Source organism: Tauraco erythrolophus, chromosome 2 (assembly GCF_009769465.1).
Source record: "Tauraco erythrolophus isolate bTauEry1 chromosome 2, bTauEry1.pri, whole genome shotgun sequence".
Classification (NCBI taxonomy): Eukaryota; Metazoa; Chordata; class Aves; order Musophagiformes; family Musophagidae; genus Tauraco; species Tauraco erythrolophus.
In genome coordinates this window covers 105,888,508-105,908,349 of record NC_141466.1, presented here as the reverse complement: position 1 = coordinate 105,908,349, position 19,842 = coordinate 105,888,508, and the positions used below count along the sequence as shown (strand labels likewise).

Genomic DNA, 19,842 nt, shown 5'->3' with positions numbered 1-19,842 from the left:
TATTTGAAATGGGCAGAAATTTGATTTATGCACTTCAAGGTTTGGAAAAAAAAAACCAACAACAACCCAAGACTTCTTGGGTTTGATGGCATCCTTTTAGTTTGTTAAAGTACAGACAGCTTTGTAAATAGTCACAATCCATGGGGCGTCACAGCCAATGTCTGTATCAATGGAATATTTACACGTAGTTACAAGGCAGCCTTGTGCATAACAGCCTGGTCTAGGTATTCCAGACAGCTGTGTGAATAGTCTCAGCTATATATTTATTTGGCTATAGAATATGATTATATTTCCTGAATAGGTCAGTGGCTTATAAGCAATAGGAATTTTATTCCTTATTTTGTTCAGTAGTTACCAGACATTTGTAAACTCTTTAAAAAAAAATTTCAATGTGGGTTCCTTTTCCATTGCAGGTTTTTTTTTACATATCTTCTTCCACACAGTGCGCCATCCTCACTGAGACCGTTACTGGATAAGATAGTCAATGCAACAGGTAATCACAGTAAATGTGGTAGTGCCAAGTATTTCCTTTTTCATTGTGACTGTCATGTTTGAGATGTTGAGGATGCTGCTTTTATGTTCACTGCAATAGAACCAGATTGGTTTTCTATTCAGGATAAAATTTCCCCCGTACAGAGAAAGCAAGAATGGCCCCATATACCAGAGAAATCCCATTTTCAGATTTTATCTAGTCTTCACAGAGGTATTTACTTCCACCTGACACCTCAGGTGGGATGAACTGCATTAGAAAGCAATCCCTTGTGGGATATGGAGAAGCCCCTGTCTCCGGCAAGGGGAATTTAATGGTAAAACCAGGATACTTCCCCATTGCCAATGGTACCAGTGGTGCTTTTCTACCAGAGAAGCCAAAGGCAAGCAACCTTGACGTAGACCTTTACTAATTGCCAAGGTAGTGCTTTTGAGACAGGAGTAGTTGCGTGTGCCTGTAAGTTTGATTTGGGAGTTTTCGGCTCATGGTTCTAGCGGTTTTGTACCTTGTAATGTCCATATTCAATGAGGACATTAATGATGCTAATTAACAAGCAAAGCCTTTGGAGTTCCCTGTATTGGCTAAAGTTCATCCCTCGTGGGGAGCTCACTGCAGGGTTCCTAGCTGGAGGAGCCAGCCTTTTACATGCCTGGCTCACGTCAGGTGTGAAACCCAATTTGTAGTAAGTCCTGTACTCCATGTCCAAGTCACAACACCCTTGTAGAGCAGGGCACCACCAGGCTCTGATGCCTGGGGCTTCATTCGAATTCAACCTCATTTTCGTCCGGTGCAGGTTGCTCATCATCTAACTCACTCTTTTTCTGTGCTTTTAAAGGAGAACTTCACTGGGGAATAGATGAGACGGCTGCTCAGCTAGAGAGAGTTTTGAATCTGTACAAGAGTGGAGAGTACCTACAGAACACAACCCGGATGCCGAAAGCTGGTAAAATGGTCTTTCTTGAAACTTATAATCAGAGACTTTGTCTTTATGTTGAGATTTGAAAGGGCAAATATGCAGAAAACAGGGCTTAGTGGCCCTTGGAATCATGCACATGAGGATCTATCATCTGCTTTTTGCCTTCTGAAGCCCTTCTCACTAAATGAGGTAGCTGGACATCACAGGTGTGAGCAGGCTGTAATGGGGATAAAGAAATGGAGTGGAGCGTTGGTCTCCGTAGCAGATCTGCAGAAAGTGTTTTTCCCCACGTTCGTACACTTCTCTGCTGTTGGAGTGTCAGAACCTGCCCAAACACGAGGTGGGGGAAGCTAGTCAAGGTGCTGTAACCCTTCATGGATTTCCTGGGACTTACAGGAATTTCTTGCTGCGTAAGCACTTTTAGATTGGAAGAATAAGATTTTTGCTTGTGTTGCAAGGGAAAAGTAAGGTGTCCCTCAGCTGCCTGCTAGCGGTAGAATAAAGCAGAAAAAGAAATAGGACAGGATGAAAACAAAGCTGCATAATAATAGCTTTTTCCTAAAATCTCTGCGGCACCACAGGTACGTAAAATGCTGTTCAAGCAGCTGTAATACGGAGGGATGCATATTCTTCCCGGAAGGATAGCTTGTGGAATTATACATGTCAAAGAAGATTATGTATGATGGAAATGACTGTTAAGTCTAACAATTGAAAAAGCTGTTTTGCAAATTATTTTTGTGTATGTACAATATTCACGTCAAACTGTCAACATAATTGACTGCAAGTTGATAGGAAAATTATGGCTTTGCTGCGAAAGCTCAGTAAAGAGGAGAAGATGGGTTCTAAATGAAGATGAATGTTGGCACAGAAGATTTGAAAAGTTCAGTAAAGCGTTTGCTCTGCGAAAGAGACACAGGAGCCAAATTCATTCCTGTTGTAGTGCTGTTAACCTCCAAGGGCCATGACACCAGGGATGAATTTGACCCACTTATCAGAATAATTCAATATTTATTTTCTTGTAAAATTGGCAGGAAAATTGTTGCAGGTGTTCATTTAACTTTCTAATTTTCAGCTTTTCATCACAATCTGTGCTGAGTGAGGCCTGTCAACACAGCAAAATTATTTTCAGCAGTACAATCAATAGTACAAACACGTCCTTTGTTGAAGAAGTGCCAGGAGGGCTGAAGTTTTTCTGTGATGCTGGTTGATTCCAGACTTAACTGCCGTATCAGGACAAGACGAAGTTTTGGATTTTAGAGGGCTGTCATCTTTATAAAGAATCTAGGGTATTGAAGCTTAGGACAGCAGTAGTAAATGTAGTAGTCCAGGTTTCCACTAATATGGAGCAGAGCTCCATGTATATTTGGCTACTGTTAGAATTGCACATTTTTGTATTAGTTTAATTCTGTAGAGTCCTGGATAATATAATGCAGAATCCACTACCCTTGTTCATGGTTAGTAATGCCCTTCTGTGCAACGAGCCCTTTTTATTTGTAGGACACTGCTCATGGACTTAGGCACTTTACAGCGTGAGCAAAGATGTTGAAAATCCGTACATGCTTTGTGTAACACATTTGGCCAGTCTACATTAAAGACCATGAGTGTAATATCGAATTCCTTGATAAGAAAAAGTCCTCAACCAATGGCAAACCTGAGGAATTGGATATCTCAGTGGGAATTACACCTAGATGAGGTGTGTTTTCAGACTTAGCTGTCATGCCTTTAGGATGTGCAGGCCTGTTTCTTGTTTGTTCTAAGACTACTTTAACCAAACAGAAAAGGGATTGTAATTTATTTCTATTTTAAGGCTCCTTTTCCTTGCCAGAAAAGCATGAAGAAGTTGTATCGTGAGGGTGAAACTATGCCTACCTACTCATTCGTATCACTTTTATTCTGAGCACGTTCCTTCCTCAACCAGTATTTGACCGGTAATACCGTGCTAGAATAAATTATTACTATTCTCAGTCTGGAGATTATGGAATTAGAAATTATTAATTAGAAATTATCCAGAAATTATGGAATGAGCAATTCTCCTACAGTACATTGAAGTTGCAGGAGAGGGTGACAGTGGTGCTGGAAAGGACTGGTGTCCAAGTGATCAACCTCTTTCCTCTGGCAGGATATTCCCAGCTGAGCTGGCGTCCCGACCAGGGAAACCAGGGCTGAAATGCTGAGCGGATCGAATAATTTGCTTCCCTCCTGGTGGGTGGTGGAGGGAGAGATGGATGTGAAAAGGGACAACTCTGATACTTTCCCAAGCTGTCAGCTGAGGTCTTGCTTTGGCCCTATTTGAGGTCTAGGAGGACACTGTGTTAGTCTCTGAAAGTAAAGAAAAAATATTTTTAAGATGGTCAGATTTTTGAGAAACTTTCCTGCCTTGCTCTACAGCATAACGAAATTTCCAGGACAGTGTTTTCCAACCCAGTGGTAGGTTAAGAGAAAACTAGAAATGATGGTTTGGTTCTCAGGCTGGATCAGAGCTTGGCATTCCATTTGTGCCAAGATCAGTCAGGCACAAGTTTGCATCAATTTTGCTCCAGATGGTGGAAGTCTCGCAAGGTGACTGGCTCCCAAGATTTTCGCTCTCCCACATGGTAGAAGTGGCAAAATTAGTGATGCCAGTCTCCTTTGGCATCTAAAGGGTTGTGACAAAATAAGGCCTTTCTGGTGTACCATCTATTTTGAAATCCTAAAAGCAGAACTGGAGGAGAATTCAGATCCTAAAATTTCATTTTGTTGGGTTTTTTTTGGGGAAAAAGGAACCACAGAAGGTTTAAGTAACGGTGCTTCAGGGTTTGTCTTAGACCTAAGTGCTTTGAATTATCCATTGTCTTGGATAGAGTAGTGTAAATTTGTACTAGGAAAGAAGAGATCATGGTCTTGGGCAAGTGATCTAAGGCCGTAACTAAAACATAAATTTTGAGGAAACAGTCTGTTACCTGTCTGAACTGATGTTTTTGGAAGGAAGACCTCTTCCTATGAACACCGTGAAGTGAGAAAGGTGATATTGATAATAAGTAGGGAAGTGACATGAAGAAAGTTCTTGTCAGCCTTAGTGTTCCCATAAATAAAGTTTAACAAGATGACATAGTCATATTACAGAAGGTCTTGGATATTAAGCTTTCACTGTGCTTCAGTTGTAAAAGATTTTATAGTGCTGTAAATTATATTATGCTCTGGACTTTGCTTTAGTATCTTAGAAACAGCGTAGAGGCGGGGGAGGCATTCGATAGCCATGTATGTGTTCTGTAATCATAAATCACACTACTGTTAATGTTGATACAGGAACATTACAGTGTTTAAAACAACACCATGAGCAAATACTTTTATATTCCATTGACTGTTGGTCTCTCTTGCTGGAATCCAGAAGAATGTGAATTAAAACAGGACCCATGTATTTTTTTTCTGACACGTGTTATCTAAAAATGATTAAATCATCCCATTTATTATCCAGATTAAGACGGCTATAAAAAAAAAAAAATCTACTGATGTTCATCAGTAAAGTCCTGCCCCAGTATCAACATTTTTATTACTTCAATCGAGTGACACTGATTTGTACCAACTGGGTGTCTGGCCCTTGAGCTAAGCCCTGGCCCTTCAGTTAACTCAGAATTTGCTCAGAAATGCGTGAAATCAGCTAACGCTGGTGAATCTGATAGCTTTGTTATTCATTAAAGCTAATAGATGACCCATTATTAGGCTCGAGTGTGTGCAAGCCCACAGAAAGGAATAATTAGCTGCTGCTATTAGTTGAAAGTACATTCTCCGTGCTAAAAGCTGGAGGGCTGGACATAAAGCAAAGACACTTCATGTTTTCTTTTGTCTTAAGACAATTTGGCAGGATTATGCTGTATGTAAACATTTACAGTACAACAGTGTTTTGAAAAAATATTCTGCAGGGTCACTATAGCAACCTGCTTAGGAAATTGTAAATCCGCCCAAGAAGTATTGAAACGGAGCAGGGAGGGCGGTGGTGTGTGTTTGCGCACATGTATGCGCGCAAGACGGAAATTTTGCAAGGATGCTGGAATATTATTTGGGGCAGCTTGTACCTCCTATGGCCGGCCACAATGCGAAGGCTGAAGGTTTGCCACTGAAGGCGCTCGCTGGAAGGCTGAGCCAGGAACATGCTGCAGCCCAGATTCCTGCTTTATTTGGCACTTGTGCACTTGGTGTTTCTTTCCCAGGGACGTCGAGGCTGCTTTGCGGCCAGCCAAGGTGGAAAGGCTCCCGGGACTGCAAGCAGGGGTGAGGATACAGGAGCGGGTTCGCTTGCGCCCATATGGCACTGGGGATACAGAGGGGCTGCGTAGCTGTTTGGTGACCAGTTGGTTGTTGCTCACGTGTATCTCCGCTGTCCTGCACACCCCGTGCCCTGCTCGCTGGGCGGCGCGTTCCACTCTCCCTAAACTTCCCTAGGTCGGACTTGAGAGCGTACTGCAACGTGCTGATGGGTTAGGTCCTCAGCTCCTTTCAAGAACACTAAAGAAGTCACTGAGTGTCTTTTACACATCCTGTAGGCATCTGGCTTTAAGCTGAAATACCCCGCGTCCGTGACCCCAGACACCTTTTGGCTCCTCCATCATCAGAACTATAGATGTTACGAGCGAGTGGGCCGGATGCAGCTCCCAAGCATCTGTGGCACTAGTTTGGGCTGGTTGCCTTTGGTCAATCGGTGTGCACTGCAGAGGTGGCTGTGGGTGCAGAGTGGCCCCGCAGGCCACTGAGCAGCACTGGGATGCGGGGCACGGGGCAGGAAAAGCGCTCCAGCTGCGTCATGTTAACAGGAATAAAATGTAAGGGAACACGTTGTTCTTCTCCTTATTTATTTGTGTTTCGGTGACAGCCTGCATACCGATTTCAATATGGCTTTACTGTAAGCACAATAGAAGCGTATAAAAAGAGGCAAGCCTGACTTCGCTTCCAGCCTCCATGCGGGAAACAGCCGAAGGACGGAAATCCTCACCAGAGGAGCAGGGCTATCTCCCGGTCTGACGGCAAACCCCTGCCCTGCCAGGCCTGCCTGTCCTTCCAAACAGTTGGGATTCGTCAGAAATGATTGAAAGCAGAGACACGCGGCGTACGCCTAGCATGTCATTTTCTCAGACATACCCAAAAAATAGCTTTCCATAGTGCAACCGCACGTGCGGCTTTGGGAGGCTTCTTGTCAGAAGCATGTTTAAATGTGAGATATTGAAGCATGAGGGAAATTTCAGTGTAAAATGAAGGGTACTAAAAACATAAGTGTGTTATTGTCTATTTAGGATCCGATTCTCTTCTCCATAAGCACCCTGGGAATCGGTGGGGACTGTTTGTAGAGCAAAACACTGCTCCATACCACTTTTTGCTGAGATTGGCAAGATGAGGCTCTTTCTGCTTACTTGTAAGCAAAGCAATTAAAAGCAAATCCAGAGTCGACTGACGGTGTTCCTCTCTAGAGCAGAGGAAAAGAGGAGGGAGGAAAAGGAGCAACATGATTTCTCTCTCAAGGATGAACATTACTGCATCTGTGTCATTGACCCGTGGTGTATTGGCAGGTGATAACTAGAAAAGAGAACTGGGCAAATTTCCAACGAGTAGCTGTAGTTGGTAGTAAAAATGCAATCTGGCTGCTGTGGCTGAAATAAATGGTCATTAGGACTGATTAAAGTCAGATTTAGGGTGATTCAAACAAGCTAAAAGGGGGAAACCACAGGCAGTTTCACATAGTTTATTATAGACTTGTGGAGTTATTTATACGATTCAGTCTAGTACAGTGAAAATGAGTATGTTTATAGATTGTCATCGGCTTTAGGACAAGGCAGGTGATTTTTGATGGAAAAAATGTAAAACAAGATTTTAAAGCATTGCCTTTCTTTTGTAGCTCTTGCCCTGGTCAGTGATTCTGCAGGTTGCTTTTAAAGGTGCCTCTCTTACCTGTCACGAGAAGATGCTCATTTGGAAAATCGCAGTGGCGTCTGTGGGAGCTGGCTTGCACTGTAAGAGACTTCTAAGAAGATTTTGGCCTGATTGAAGCAGCGTATTTTGATTGGCCACAGCAAACTTGTAAAAATATTTTAAAACTATTAAAAATATCACAAAACAAAACTTTTGAAGATTGCCCAGGTTCAGCATAGCAAGGTATTTTGAAGTTTCAAAATGTTTATGGGGCAGGAAAGGTGTTTCCTGGTAGGATTTGTGTGTAGAACTGTGAGCAGCGAATCAGCTCCTATATGTTAAGCTGGAGTAAATCTGTTGTAAGTGACATGAAGATCAGGCTTACCGCTTTACATTTATTTGCTTCAGTCCTCACAAAATCAGTAGATGGAGAAAAGGATTCTTTTTCCGTTGTGATACCGGCAAGAGCGTTTTGCATTTCTCTGATCTATTCCTTGCCATTACCTTGATAGACTTTATGTACTCTGTGTCAAGCTGCGTGTATGTACGCAAAAGTGTAAATTTATGGCTGCATTTATAGTATTAGGCAAGTATTTATTGGTTTTAAACACCATTAGTCTGGAAATCGACCAGAACTTTGACCTTTTTATGATGTGATTTACTGCCGTGAGCCTTCAAATTCCACGGGCTCCATTTAAGCAAGTTTCAGGTCTTGGCGGGACAAAAACCTGAGCTGGAGCTGTCTTTAAACCAGTGGAGTATTGCTTAATTGAGCAAGTAACTGCACTGTGGTGACCAGGGTGATCATTTAAAGGTGATGGGGAGGCCCAGCTTTCCAGCTGGCTGGGCTAATGAAGTGCAAGGAGGAGCAGGAGGCGCCGGTCGTTGCCAGGGCACATCTCGACAGAGCGGTGTCCTTCAGGAGCACCCTTCCAGTTCACGTAAGAGGAGCGCGTTTCTTCATGACTCATACAAATACGGGCTAAGGGGTCAGCTCCCTAATTTGTTGCTGTGTAAACAAGAGATTCCATGGATATTTGCCTTCACCATGCCAACGGGGAACGCAGCTACCTTGGTCTGCTCGAGATAAAGTGAGTTTTGGAGAAAAATGTGGTTTCCTCAGACCAGTGCTCAGGTCGTGTTGCAATGAGTTTCTGATATTTCTGACTGTAATAGTTTAAGAGGAGATCCCATGTTGGCTTCCTGGGGTGGTGGGGACGCTTGGCTGTTTTGGGAGTGTGAGCCAGGGCACAGGACTGTCACCTGTCCCGTGGCTATTGGGATGCTCCTGGAGGAAGGATCTCCTGGGCAGTCATCTCTGCTGCCTTCCACACAGTGGAGAGGGGGGGTGCCTTCCTGCCTCTCCCCATCGCCGCATCCCTCTCCCCTCCCCACAGGCAGCATAGGCAGGAGGCTCGGATCCCCAGACTGACAGCGTCCAGTGGTCTCTACCTGTTTGGGGGAGCTGACAGAAGGTGCCTTTCCAGACCCCGTGTGCCTCTGTGCTCTCACTCAGACTCCAGCACCTGTATTTTTACCTGTTTGGCACTTGATGATCTCCCAGCTGAGAGAATGCTCTTTGCTTGTGGGTCATGATGTTGTGTACCTGTTAAGCTGACCTGGTCCCATGAGTCGTTGCAGATGGTGGTGGCTTCCCTCGCGCAGGAACTGGTGGGGAGTGGCAGGGAGCCTAGGGGCTCTGCTGCCTGGTGAGACCACCCTAAGTACTGCTGTGGAAGTTTCCATCCTCTCTGCCACCCGCAAGCCAGGATCTTGCCATCACCATTGCAGTTGTTGCTGGCCCCACTCCGTTGATTAATGTGTCCAAGCTGCCCAAATGATTTACCAGGCTCGTTCACCTTGAAAAAGTCAATGGAAAGGGAGAACGTTATCTCCTACCTCTGACAGAGCCTCAGGTCATGTAAATCACTGCTCCTCTTTTGAAATCTCTTTACATCAGTCAGTCGAGAGCCTAACCCCAACAGCTGGACTGGGAGCAACTTTGGGAAGAAAGAAAGTTCTATAGGCATATTAAGAGATATATCTGTGCACAGAAGAGTTTAAAAATACGATAATTCAAAATAAGGATCATCGAGACGGGCTTCTGCCTTGCGTGGAGGGTGCTCTGCTTAGTGCCCGAATGGCGTGTCAAGGGATGCTGCAGCTCTCTCCTATCCCCAGCGTGGAGCCCGGCATGTTCCAACAGTGGCCAAGGGAAGGGCCGAGGCACGTTTCCTGTTGATGCGGAGAATCGGGCAGATGCTTCAACTGCTGCTGCTGCAGCCGGTACCATCCTTCTGTGAACGTCTTCCGTGACATGGGCTTCAGCACGGTGTGGCGTTAGGTGGCACTTCTGTAGCTGTACAGAGAAAAGTTGTGAATAGTCCCATTTTCTGTCCAGGCAACATGGCACGCATGCTCATATAGGCAGTTGTGTGTGGTGCCGACAATGGTGAATTGATTTTTCTGCGTTTAATTTGTGCACGTCATTTTACTGACCTTGACTGTGAGGTACAAATCAATACTCAGCAGTCACCATACAGAGATAAGAGACTATTACTCAGTCACATTGAGTTATTGTTACACTATACTGTTGATACAGAAATTGGAAAAAGGGACTTCACCTATCCAGCCAGTTGCAGTTTGATTTCTGCTCTGACTTTTCTTTAGAAGAAATGCATATTTCTCCATATGCAGAAGAAATGCATTTTCTCCATATGCAGAAGAAATGCATTTTCTCAATTTCTGATGGAGAAATGGCCATTTATAATGCAGAACTACATTTTGATTAGTTTTTTTGATTAGGTTTTTTTTTCCTTCATGTAAAGGAGTCTGCAGTTTCTGAATTAACAAAAATTTTTTTGCCTTTGATTTAAGTGGGATGTGATCAGCTCTGATTTAGCTCTGATTTTGCTTCATGTTTGGGAATGTTTCTTACGATACTTTTAATGAGCCAGGCTTAAAAAAGAGCGCGTTTACTGCATTTGTTTCCCACTATTTCAGGCTGTGTGGTGTGAACAAGCACTTGTGGATGTGTACTTCTTTTCCCAGTGAAATTCTCGCAGTTTAGAGTAGGAGACGCACTGGCCTCTGACTTGGGGGTGTTCGTACAATGTGCTGCCTGAAATAACTGCAGGCTGAGTCTGCAGTGTCAGGCAGAAAATGCCTGAACCAAAGTGACTTAAGAATAGGCTGTGAGTCAGGGCCGGCAGCTCTGGTTTCCATAATAGATACAATTAGAAGAAATACAGAATGTATTTATTTTTTTGAATAGGACGTGGCGGGGGAGCGACAGGGAGGGGAGAACCGTCAATTTGTGCGTCTGGCTGCTAAATAGAAATGTTTATAAATGATTACTAGAATTTGCTGATGCATTCATTAGAGAAACCCCCGTCAGCGGCTGGGAAAGTGAGAGGAGCTCTGAACAGAGAACAAGAGGCAGCTCATAAAGGCAAGTGAGACTGAACGGCAGCCAAGGCAGAGGAGTGATGGGCAGGGCAGCGCAGAGGCGCTGGGCGAGGACCGTACTGACATGCTCCCGCTACGTGGGGCTTTTTTTTCCCCCCCTTCTTTTTGGAGGACCATCAAGCGACTCCCCTTTTGTGCTAATCTGAGCAAGCGAAAAAAGTTTGCTTAATTAAAAGCCTGTCTTTTCTGCCTTCTCTAAAGGAGCCAGGGGAAAATAGTGTGCTCTTCTGAGGGAGAGGGAGGGCTGGGAACGCCTGGTCGGGTCTCACCCCGACAATCCCGCTCACTGTTGAGAAGTAGGACAGTGAGTCAGTTCATTCAAGTGGATGCTGTTTATTCAATGGGACATTCTTCCTGTAAAACGCCTAGTAAAACCAGTGCCTCGCCTACGCAGTGGGGAAGGGGAAAGGGTTTTGTGCACAGGCTGTTTATTTACAGGCGCTTTCTGGAAAAAAAGGTGAGAAGAAGAAAGGAGGAAAGGAAAAGTAAGGTGCAGAGCTATAAACATGTTTTGTAGTAAACTGGGGCTGGTACAGTCTAGCCCATCACCTTTTCCATCATATATCCTGTTCCTAAGCTGTTACAGTAAACCTTGCCTGTTAAAAACAAGCAGTTTGCTGGAGCTTTGCTGTGGTTATATTGCAGAGTACAAACGGGTGCCTGAAGCTTTTATTCCTGATGAGAACTACAGATGCTGGCCATCTTACCATCATAAGGGCTGCCTCCTCTCCGTGTTTGATGTCAATGAAGCCATTGAGATCTGTGACAGCTACTCCCAGTGCAAAGCTTTCGTCTTAACTAACCAGACGACTTGGACAGGTAGGTCATGGATGCTGCGGAGCAGAAACAGCATCCGAGTCACGTATTCTGACTGCTCTAAGTGTTTTCATACAGTTTGGGGAACGCGCTGTGCCGGGCTGTGGGAGCCACCAAGGGCAGCTAGAAGTGGGATAGTTCTTCAAGTTCCAGCTGAGATGGTTTGGTTTTTGGTGGGGCTACTCTTTGCCTGCTGTTGGGGGAGCAGGAAGCTACCAGTGGGCTCAGAGGAGCTGGCCCTAGAGGGCTGTAGCACGTGGACCATGGATCTCCAAACTGCAGGGTCTGAAATCTTGTTTTAAAACACAGCAGCAGAAACAACAACAAAAGCCTGTGACCTGTTTCCACAGTTAAATGTGCAGGACGTAGTCCAACATCTGGATTTAAATAAATCTTTCCAATCCATATGGTTGTTGCGGTTTGACACAAAACCAAACAGGTTCTCCCGTGCATCTAGCTGGGACTTCCTGACTGGTGTCAGAGATGCCCTGCCGCTGGTGGGAACTCTGCTTCTAGCAGCAGGGCTTTGGCTAAAGGACAGCGAGGAGAGAGGGTTTAAAACCAGGTAGAAGTAGAAGCAGAACTTCCAGGGGAAAATCGCATTTGCTACCACTGCTCATTTTCTTGTCTAACAGAATACACTTGTTGAAAAGAGAAATAAATTTTCTAAAAGGTCTTGTGGGCCTGGCAGTCCCCACGTGGTTCCCCTGAAGGCAGGCAGTCGGTGCCGATTGACATCAAGTGGAGAATTGGCCTCGGCTCCCTGCTTCTGCACCAGACTTATGCCTGTTTCAGGCAACTCCAGAGCAATCTGAGAAACCAGTGTGTTACAAGTCTCTCCTAAAAATCTCTGGTAGCTGCAGCTTTAGACTGGTTGAGGGGTTCAAAGAGCTGAATGCTGAAGCTCCCAACCCCATGCCCCTTCCCTGTGTGCCCAGGAGAGCTGTGTTCCCCCGAGCACACTGCACCCCTTGGCGGGTAAAGAAAAAAAGACATGTTTGTCTGTATAAGGTGCAATGAACCAAGTCTGTGTTCTTCCATAATCTTCCCCCAAGATAAAAAAAAAAATGAAGTCAGGGTGAGTTTTTCTTTCATGTGTTGTCTCCGCACATACAGGGCTGTTTCCCTGCCTGTGGTTGTTGTTTTCTGCCAGGGCCAGGACGGCTGCTCTGCTCCTGTCTTTGGGAGGAAGGGTGGCTCATGCCAGCCACACCATGGGAAAACTGATTGAAGTCCTTGCTCTGCCACAGACTTCAGTGTGGCAAGTTGTTTAGGCTTTGAGGATCAGCTTTCCGTCTGCACATCTGTGATCACAACATATCTTAACATTAAAGACAAAAAAATTTACCCTGTGTGCATTTGAGTGCTTTAGTTGTGCTTAGCTGAGCAACATAAATACACACCAAAGCCAGGTGTGTATCCATGCCTAGCAGATCCCCAGCTCTGAAAGCATCACGAACTAGTAGAAACTTTAGACAGTCCATATGTTTCAGAGTGTTTTAGGCAGCGTACACCTATGGCTTTCTGCATTTCTTGTGCTTCTGAACTTTGAACAGACACTTCCATGGAACCAGAAAAAACTAATTTATATTAAGCTTGCCTGTGGCTAACTGGTGACTACTGGGTCATGTTGTCAGACTATTTATAGTCAGACTATTTAAGTTAATTAACATACTAAAAAAAAGTAATTATTACGGCACAGGGAAATTCATAGGAAGTTTAGAGCAATTTATGTCTCAGATTATAATTTTGAAAGCAAATGAGACATATTAGCAATGTTTCTAGTCTTATCATTTCCTTTAGCTGTCACTTCTAATGCATAAAGCGCTCGAGTCCCTGAAATCTGCAGCATGGAAATTTGCTGAGTATTTGAGGCATCCCGTTTGCCATGTGGTACTTTAAGAAAACAGCATTATGGGAGCTGCCTAGAGAGGCAGGCAGGGAGTACACAGCGCCTGATTTTCTGAAGTTCAGAGAGAGGGAAGGCAGAGGTTGAATAGCTGTGGAAGATCTTCTGCTCCAAGGAAAAGCAATGCCAGTTTGGGTCCGTGGGACGGCAGGTGCTCGTTTAGAGGGAGGGATGTGAATAAGATGCCAGGTCAGTAAGGATATGAGAACCATGCTGCGGCTCCCCCAAATACCACTGAATGAAACCTCCCCAAATTCAGCCCACGCTGGCCTCCGATGTCTCCACGGCAGGAGCTTTATGCTGCCCAGGCTGTTGGCACCTGCTGGTGCTTTTTGTGTGGGGAGTAGAAACCTTGTTCCAGCTTGTTTAAAACCCCGAGCTACGAAGTGATCAGCAAGAGCGATTTCAGACCAAGTCGTGTTTTACATACATTGCACTGATCGGTTTTGCAAAGGTTCAAGCACGCAAAGATGATTCTGCTCCTGTACAATTGAATGAGTGCCTCGAACCCAAGCCTGGTTTTGTCAGTGGGAGAGTCTTTAAATACGTTTCTTAACAGATCATGTGAAATTTGTATTAAAAACTTCAGACCGTGTTAGCTGTGCGCAGCTGTATCTCGACCATAATTAAATAAGAGTAAACATACTGAAAGCAGGGGAGATTCAGTGTCATTTTAGACAAAAGCATTTCAGTTTTATACCAGGTGAAGTTAAGAAAGAGTTCAGTCTCGGGTTGCCTGATGAATGCATAGGTTGAAGAAGAATAATATGAAATGTCAGCATTTTAAAGTTTGCAACCTTTTGCTCATCACTTCTAATTAATTTTTTTTTCCTACCCCTGCCTTTTCCTGTTCGGTGCAGGTCGGCAGCTTGTCTTCTTCAAGACGGCCTCAAATCGTATCGTGCCTGATCCTGACAAGATAACATATGTGAAGGTGACAGAGTGACAGCTAAAGTGGCTCAGTCTGACGCGTGAGCAACTAGAGCTGTTTGTGTATAAATATAGGCAGCTGTTAGGTAGAAGGCGGCTGTGGCCGGAGAGATAATTGCACTATTACTCATTCTAATCTATAGAGTGCTAAACAAAACTTTAAAGAAATAACCTGCATGACCAGGATGAATGTGCAATAAAACAACATTTTGAAAATGTGATTTTTTTAAAAAAAAAAAAAAAATCAAAATACAAGATATGATACACTGTTAGGGTATAATTTTGGTTATAAATCAGCTGGCAGCTCTGGCTTTTCTAACCAAGGTTAGCATAATGTTTCTGACCCGTGCATGTGTGCACAGGGATGAAAGCTGATCATTTCTATGGGAAGTCTGTATCCTCCGCGCTGATATTTATTTGGGCACGTACAATCACAACAGAGTAACTGAAGCATATCAGTTTGTAAGCCGAATAGCAAACGTTTCTGAAGACAATCAGCATTTGTGTTAAAGCTATCAAATATGCCATGCCAACGGATGTGTCAAAAGGAAGGAATTGGTTCTGTTTAGAATTGCAAGACTGTAGCTAATTTTCATTTTTGCTTCCAATGTTGTCATAAAGTTTCATTTTTAATTTAAAAGCCATTTCATAGGTCTAGCAAATCACATAAGCATATGAATAGTCCCACTGAAAGGGTAGGGACTTGCCCGAGCGCCGAGTGCTTTGCTGAATAGGGATAGGCCTGAGCATATGCTTACAATTAAGCCTGTGCTTAAGACTTTTGTTGAATCAAGTTTGAATTGTTCAGGAAGCCACATCTTTGACAGACTGGCAAAGCAATCCAGCTGGTGGAACAGGACTAGTTTAATGGCTATCTTGCAGTTATGCGTATTTTTTGTCATCGAATCCTTGGTTTTCTAAGGCACTGCTTGCTAATTCTTAGAGTGAATGAAGTAAATGACCTTAATAATGGCGAATGAATGCTAGCCTTAATTCTATATGAAATGCATTTTACAGGCATGGTGTGTCTAGAGAATTTGCTTTCAGTGAAAGCAATAAAGTAAATGCTAAAGTGACCAATGTCATACTGTTTTGTAGTTTGTACAGTCAGGAAGAAAATGTGCTTTTGTTTCTCAAATTGTTTATTTTTGTAAAAAAAAAAATAAAAGATAAATTCAATTTCTTTCATACTCGACTTTTTTGTGTTGCATACAAATGCCTAAATCCGGTGAAGACTTAGACGTAGTGAATTGTATGTGAACTTAAGCCTGGGATATATTTTCCAGGAAGGAACTGAGGTTGCTCCAATGGCTCCCAGTGAGGGGTGTGTTTCTGGGGGTACGTGGTGGCTTTGTCTACGTGGTTGCCCGTCGCGAAGCAAGCAAGCATTAGAAGACGACGCTTGAGCAGGCTTTCCTTCTGTGGTTTGAGTCACACTGGTACCAGTCTTTCAACACGTGGAAGGGGTGAGGACAAGAGCAGGACCTGAAGGAGTTACTCGTCGGGCTAAATGGTGTTTTTTCGTACTGGGCTGTACGATGGACCCTCAGGGAAGGAGAGCAGGTGAGTCTGGCAGAAGTGCTTGAAGCTCGCCTGACCATGCAGGAGGGATGGTCCGGCAGTGACACAGCGGGTCTCGTCTCACCACGGTTTCTCTGAGGTCACCGATACCTTGACGGCTTCTGGCAACCGACCGCAGTGACATGCTGTAACGGCTGTAACTCACCAATTATCAAACTCCCAGCCGTAATAGCTCAGCTGATTGTGTCGCTGTGCACTTAGGAACCCATCAATCATGCTGTGGTAATAAACAAACACTACAGATTCTTTTAAAATTGCTGCATAAATCATGCCAACACATACTGCACAGTTCATTGAAGTGATCTGGGTTGTTGGCGCTGAGGTGCTGGTATGTATTTCGAAAGTCTTTAACCTCCTGTGATCGCCTTCCCATTAAGCACTGTGCACCGTTCCAAAAATAGCGTTTAAAAACAATGTGAGCAGTTAAAGTCTTCAGTTGCATTCCTAGGTAAAAATACCAACGTTCACAAAAAAAAAAGAAAAAAAAGAAAAAAATCTGGGGTAACTCTCTAATGTTGTAGTCAGATAACAGCATAATTTCATTCCATCACTTTCCACGCACTGGAAAAAAGTGCCTCTTAAGTCAGGAATTGTTTATCTGTGGAATTAAACAAACTTGCCAAACCAATTTACATCAGCTTTTGCAAACAGAGATCAAGTAAGCAAGAAAGAAGCGTAGCCATGAGCCAAGAATCTGGATTCTAAGTTTCAGTAGTAATCAGCTTTATACAGGCAGTTTTATAACTCTGTGACAGTAAGGCTTTCCAGTGGAAATGCTGATTAAAATCCTAATAAGAGAGGCATGATACTACAATAAGTGAATTTAATAGCTGTAATAAGCACTGGTAAAAGTCTGAATTTATGGGGAGAAAGTGTCTTTGGCAGCAGTGGGTCTGATTCAGCAAAGTGCCTGGCTGGCGCTTGTGGCATGGAAACCCCTGAGAAGCCATGGAGGAGGAGAAGGAGGAGGAGGAAGCAAGGCACAAAGTGAGCTGGCACATCTGGGCCAGTCAGCCTGGGAGCTGCTCCACGTTTTCTGTGGAAAAGGCATTTCTATCTGTTTTTCTCCCTAACATTTTGACTGCATTTTACATTTCCTGGCTTCCTCAAGCCACAGGGTAGAAATGTGAAAGAAGACACCCGCAGTGCTCTAAACAACTAATGCCTGCGTGTGCACACGCACCTGTGTGTATGTGTATATCTGTTTATGTACGTGTCACACTGAACAGGGAGTGCTTATTTCCTTGGTGAAAAACCAATTGGCTATGTGCAAAATGACGTGCTAACCAGGACGTTGAGTTCATTTGGAGAAGCGAGAGCTGCATGAAGCAGCGGGTGCTGCAGCTCTGCCGGGGCTGTGCTGAGTGTGCGGTCCAGGCCGGGATGCGGCTCCAAGCACCTCCGGGAGCCGCCCACTGCCTCTGTGATGGTTTGGTGGAGGGGTGACACTGCTGGGAACAGATTCCAGGCAATGAAGCAAGCACTGCTGGGCATCACCTCTGGCCTGACATCCCGAGGATTGTAGTGGAGATACGCCGAGAGCTTTGGTCTTTGCTTAGACCAAAGTGACAATGTGTTCTTCTAGTTTTCTATATCTTGTCTGAGCCTACTGGTTTATCTCTGGTCATTTTTCAAAGCTTTCTCCCCAGCTTCAATGCGTCTTTTTAAGTGGAATGCTGAGGTCTCATGTATTCAGTTCCTGAAACAAGTTGTTACAACTCACATGACACCCAAGAGAAATCTCTGGTGAAATTAATGATACCACCATGAGCCTTCATCACCCCGAGAGAAAGCCTGAAAACAAGAGGGCCCTGTTGCCAGTTGAGGAGCTCAGGTAAGTTTGTATAGAGAGCGAAGGGGGTTGGATAGGCAGTGAGATGCTGGTGAAGCATCTCAGAGAGATGTTCTTCCAACATGAGATGAAGTTTAGTGTAAGTACCACTATTCCTAACGTGCTTTGCCCTGCCTCTCCCTGCTTCACTGAGACATTTTGCTTAGTACGTCTGCCGGCTATGGCCACCAAGTTTCCCATAAGATTTGTGAGAAGGAAGAGAGAGTAGGGGGCAGGGAGGACCGCAGCTCAACATAAAGGCGGGTCTTCCTATCATCAGTTACTCTGTGTGGTGTGGTAACTGCTGGGGACCACTGTCGTGGAGCAGGACCTGACCATGGTGGATGCACAGTGAAGACCTTGTCCCTGCCTCAAGTTCACTTGAACTTATATCACAGTTCACAATTAGTCAATGCAGCCTTGTGTTCAATACCAGGTGAGCAAAGGAGAAGACTTAGTGACTAATCAGTCCATCACAGACAAGCATCCTGAAAAACACAGCTGCCCATATGGGCTCTCTGCTTTGGTTGTGAAGAGCAGAGCCCCAGCAGCTCCCCGCCGGACCGCCCTGCACGGCTGCTCTCCCACAGCCCCGTGTAACAGGCACCTAGGGACACACGGGAGGCACATGTTACCGAGAGAATTGGAGAGAGGCAAAATACATACCATAATTCCACTTCTACTGGTGCTGACTCTATTAATGTTTATAAGGCCACGCACCTTCGTGCATCGCTGCTATGTAGAGTAACAAAGACACTCTTGTTGATAATGATTTAGATTAAGCAAATGATTTAGAGGATTTGTAATTCAAAGCATATGGAAGGTGATAGTGAACATCCAGAGATCATCTTACATTGCCTGTCAAAAAGAAATATATGATTATGGGAATGTTCAAAAGTTGGTAGGGAGAGCCCTATCTTGTATTCTTTAGCACTAAATTCTTTGAAGGCTAACTAAAACCTACTAGCAGCAGGGAGAAATAAAAAAAAAAGAAAAACGGAGTGGCAAGACTGTTCACAAATTTTTCCAGGAAAACACATCCCTAACCTTTTGGTCAAAATGTGAAACACTGTTGAAAGAAGTCAAACAGATTTGGGTTGAAAAGACCCAAGTGAAGTTTTCATCAATCAACTGCAGAAAGAAGAAAATGGGGCTCAAGGAAGAAGAGACAGATTTGTGAAAAGCAGGCAGTATATAAAGACTTTAGGACCATCCTCCACTTAATGCTTTTTGAGATGTGATAATTTGATCCTTTTTGTTAAGAAAACATATTTTTTTCTCTCTTTGAGTTTTAAGCAGGAGCGAGACACATTGGGCTGACTCAGGCTGACTGCCTCTGAGAAGCTCCCAGGGCACGTGGGGTCCATATCCATCCTTTGGCACAGACGTGGACCTCGGCATTGTAGCTGTAACGAGTAAGTTTCTTGCGAGTAAGTACAAGTGAGTTTTTTCAAGTTGACATGCATGCTTTCAAGAGCTGCAGTTTAAAAATATGAAGGAAACAAAACTTTGTATCTCTTCCCTTCGTAGTTGCATGCAGTCAAGGGTGGCCTTTGCGGAATAGGTGCCCCACTTCCCAGTACAAACTGAGGGGAAATATAATTCAGTAGGAGCCACCCTCATTATGAAGCTGTCTTTGATGTCAAGCCAGAGGGCAAGCAACACATTTATTAGAAATTGTGGCTTGTAAACAAAAAATCCCTGCTAACCACAGTTTTTCAGCAAATGACTATGAGGCTGAGAAGGAAGACTAAACTATCCGGTGGCTACTTGAAATGATAAAGCCAGAGTCTGATCTTACTTAGCTTGATTTTACCAGTGTAATTCAGTTAATCTTTGATTTCCGTTCACACAAACCAGAATCAGGCTGTTAGATTTTGAAGTTGCTATGGAGTAGGAACTTAAAGAAATGTGCCTCTTGGACCTAAATGTTCAGACTATATAAGTGAGGAAAAATACACTGATTTTTCCATATATACGTATGTGTGTGTGTGAGCCGTGAATGTTGGTTTCTGTGAGCGTTA

At 44.1% G+C, this 19,842-nt stretch overlaps 1 protein-coding gene across 1 annotated transcript in view; it reads left to right on the top strand.

Annotated features, from left to right (window-relative positions):
- Positions 1 to 14,422, top strand: part of PKDCC (protein kinase domain containing, cytoplasmic) — a 35,167-nt gene extending 20,745 nt beyond the window's left edge. Inside the window, exons 4-7 of the mRNA XM_086628966.1 lie at positions 414 to 493; positions 1,326 to 1,433; positions 11,397 to 11,570; positions 14,337 to 14,422. Coding sequence (XP_086485092.1) covers positions 414 to 493; positions 1,326 to 1,433; positions 11,397 to 11,570; positions 14,337 to 14,422 — 448 coding nt within the window. The remainder of the gene's footprint in view (positions 1 to 413; positions 494 to 1,325; positions 1,434 to 11,396; positions 11,571 to 14,336) is intronic.
- Positions 14,423 to 19,842: the final 5,420 nt, after the last annotated feature.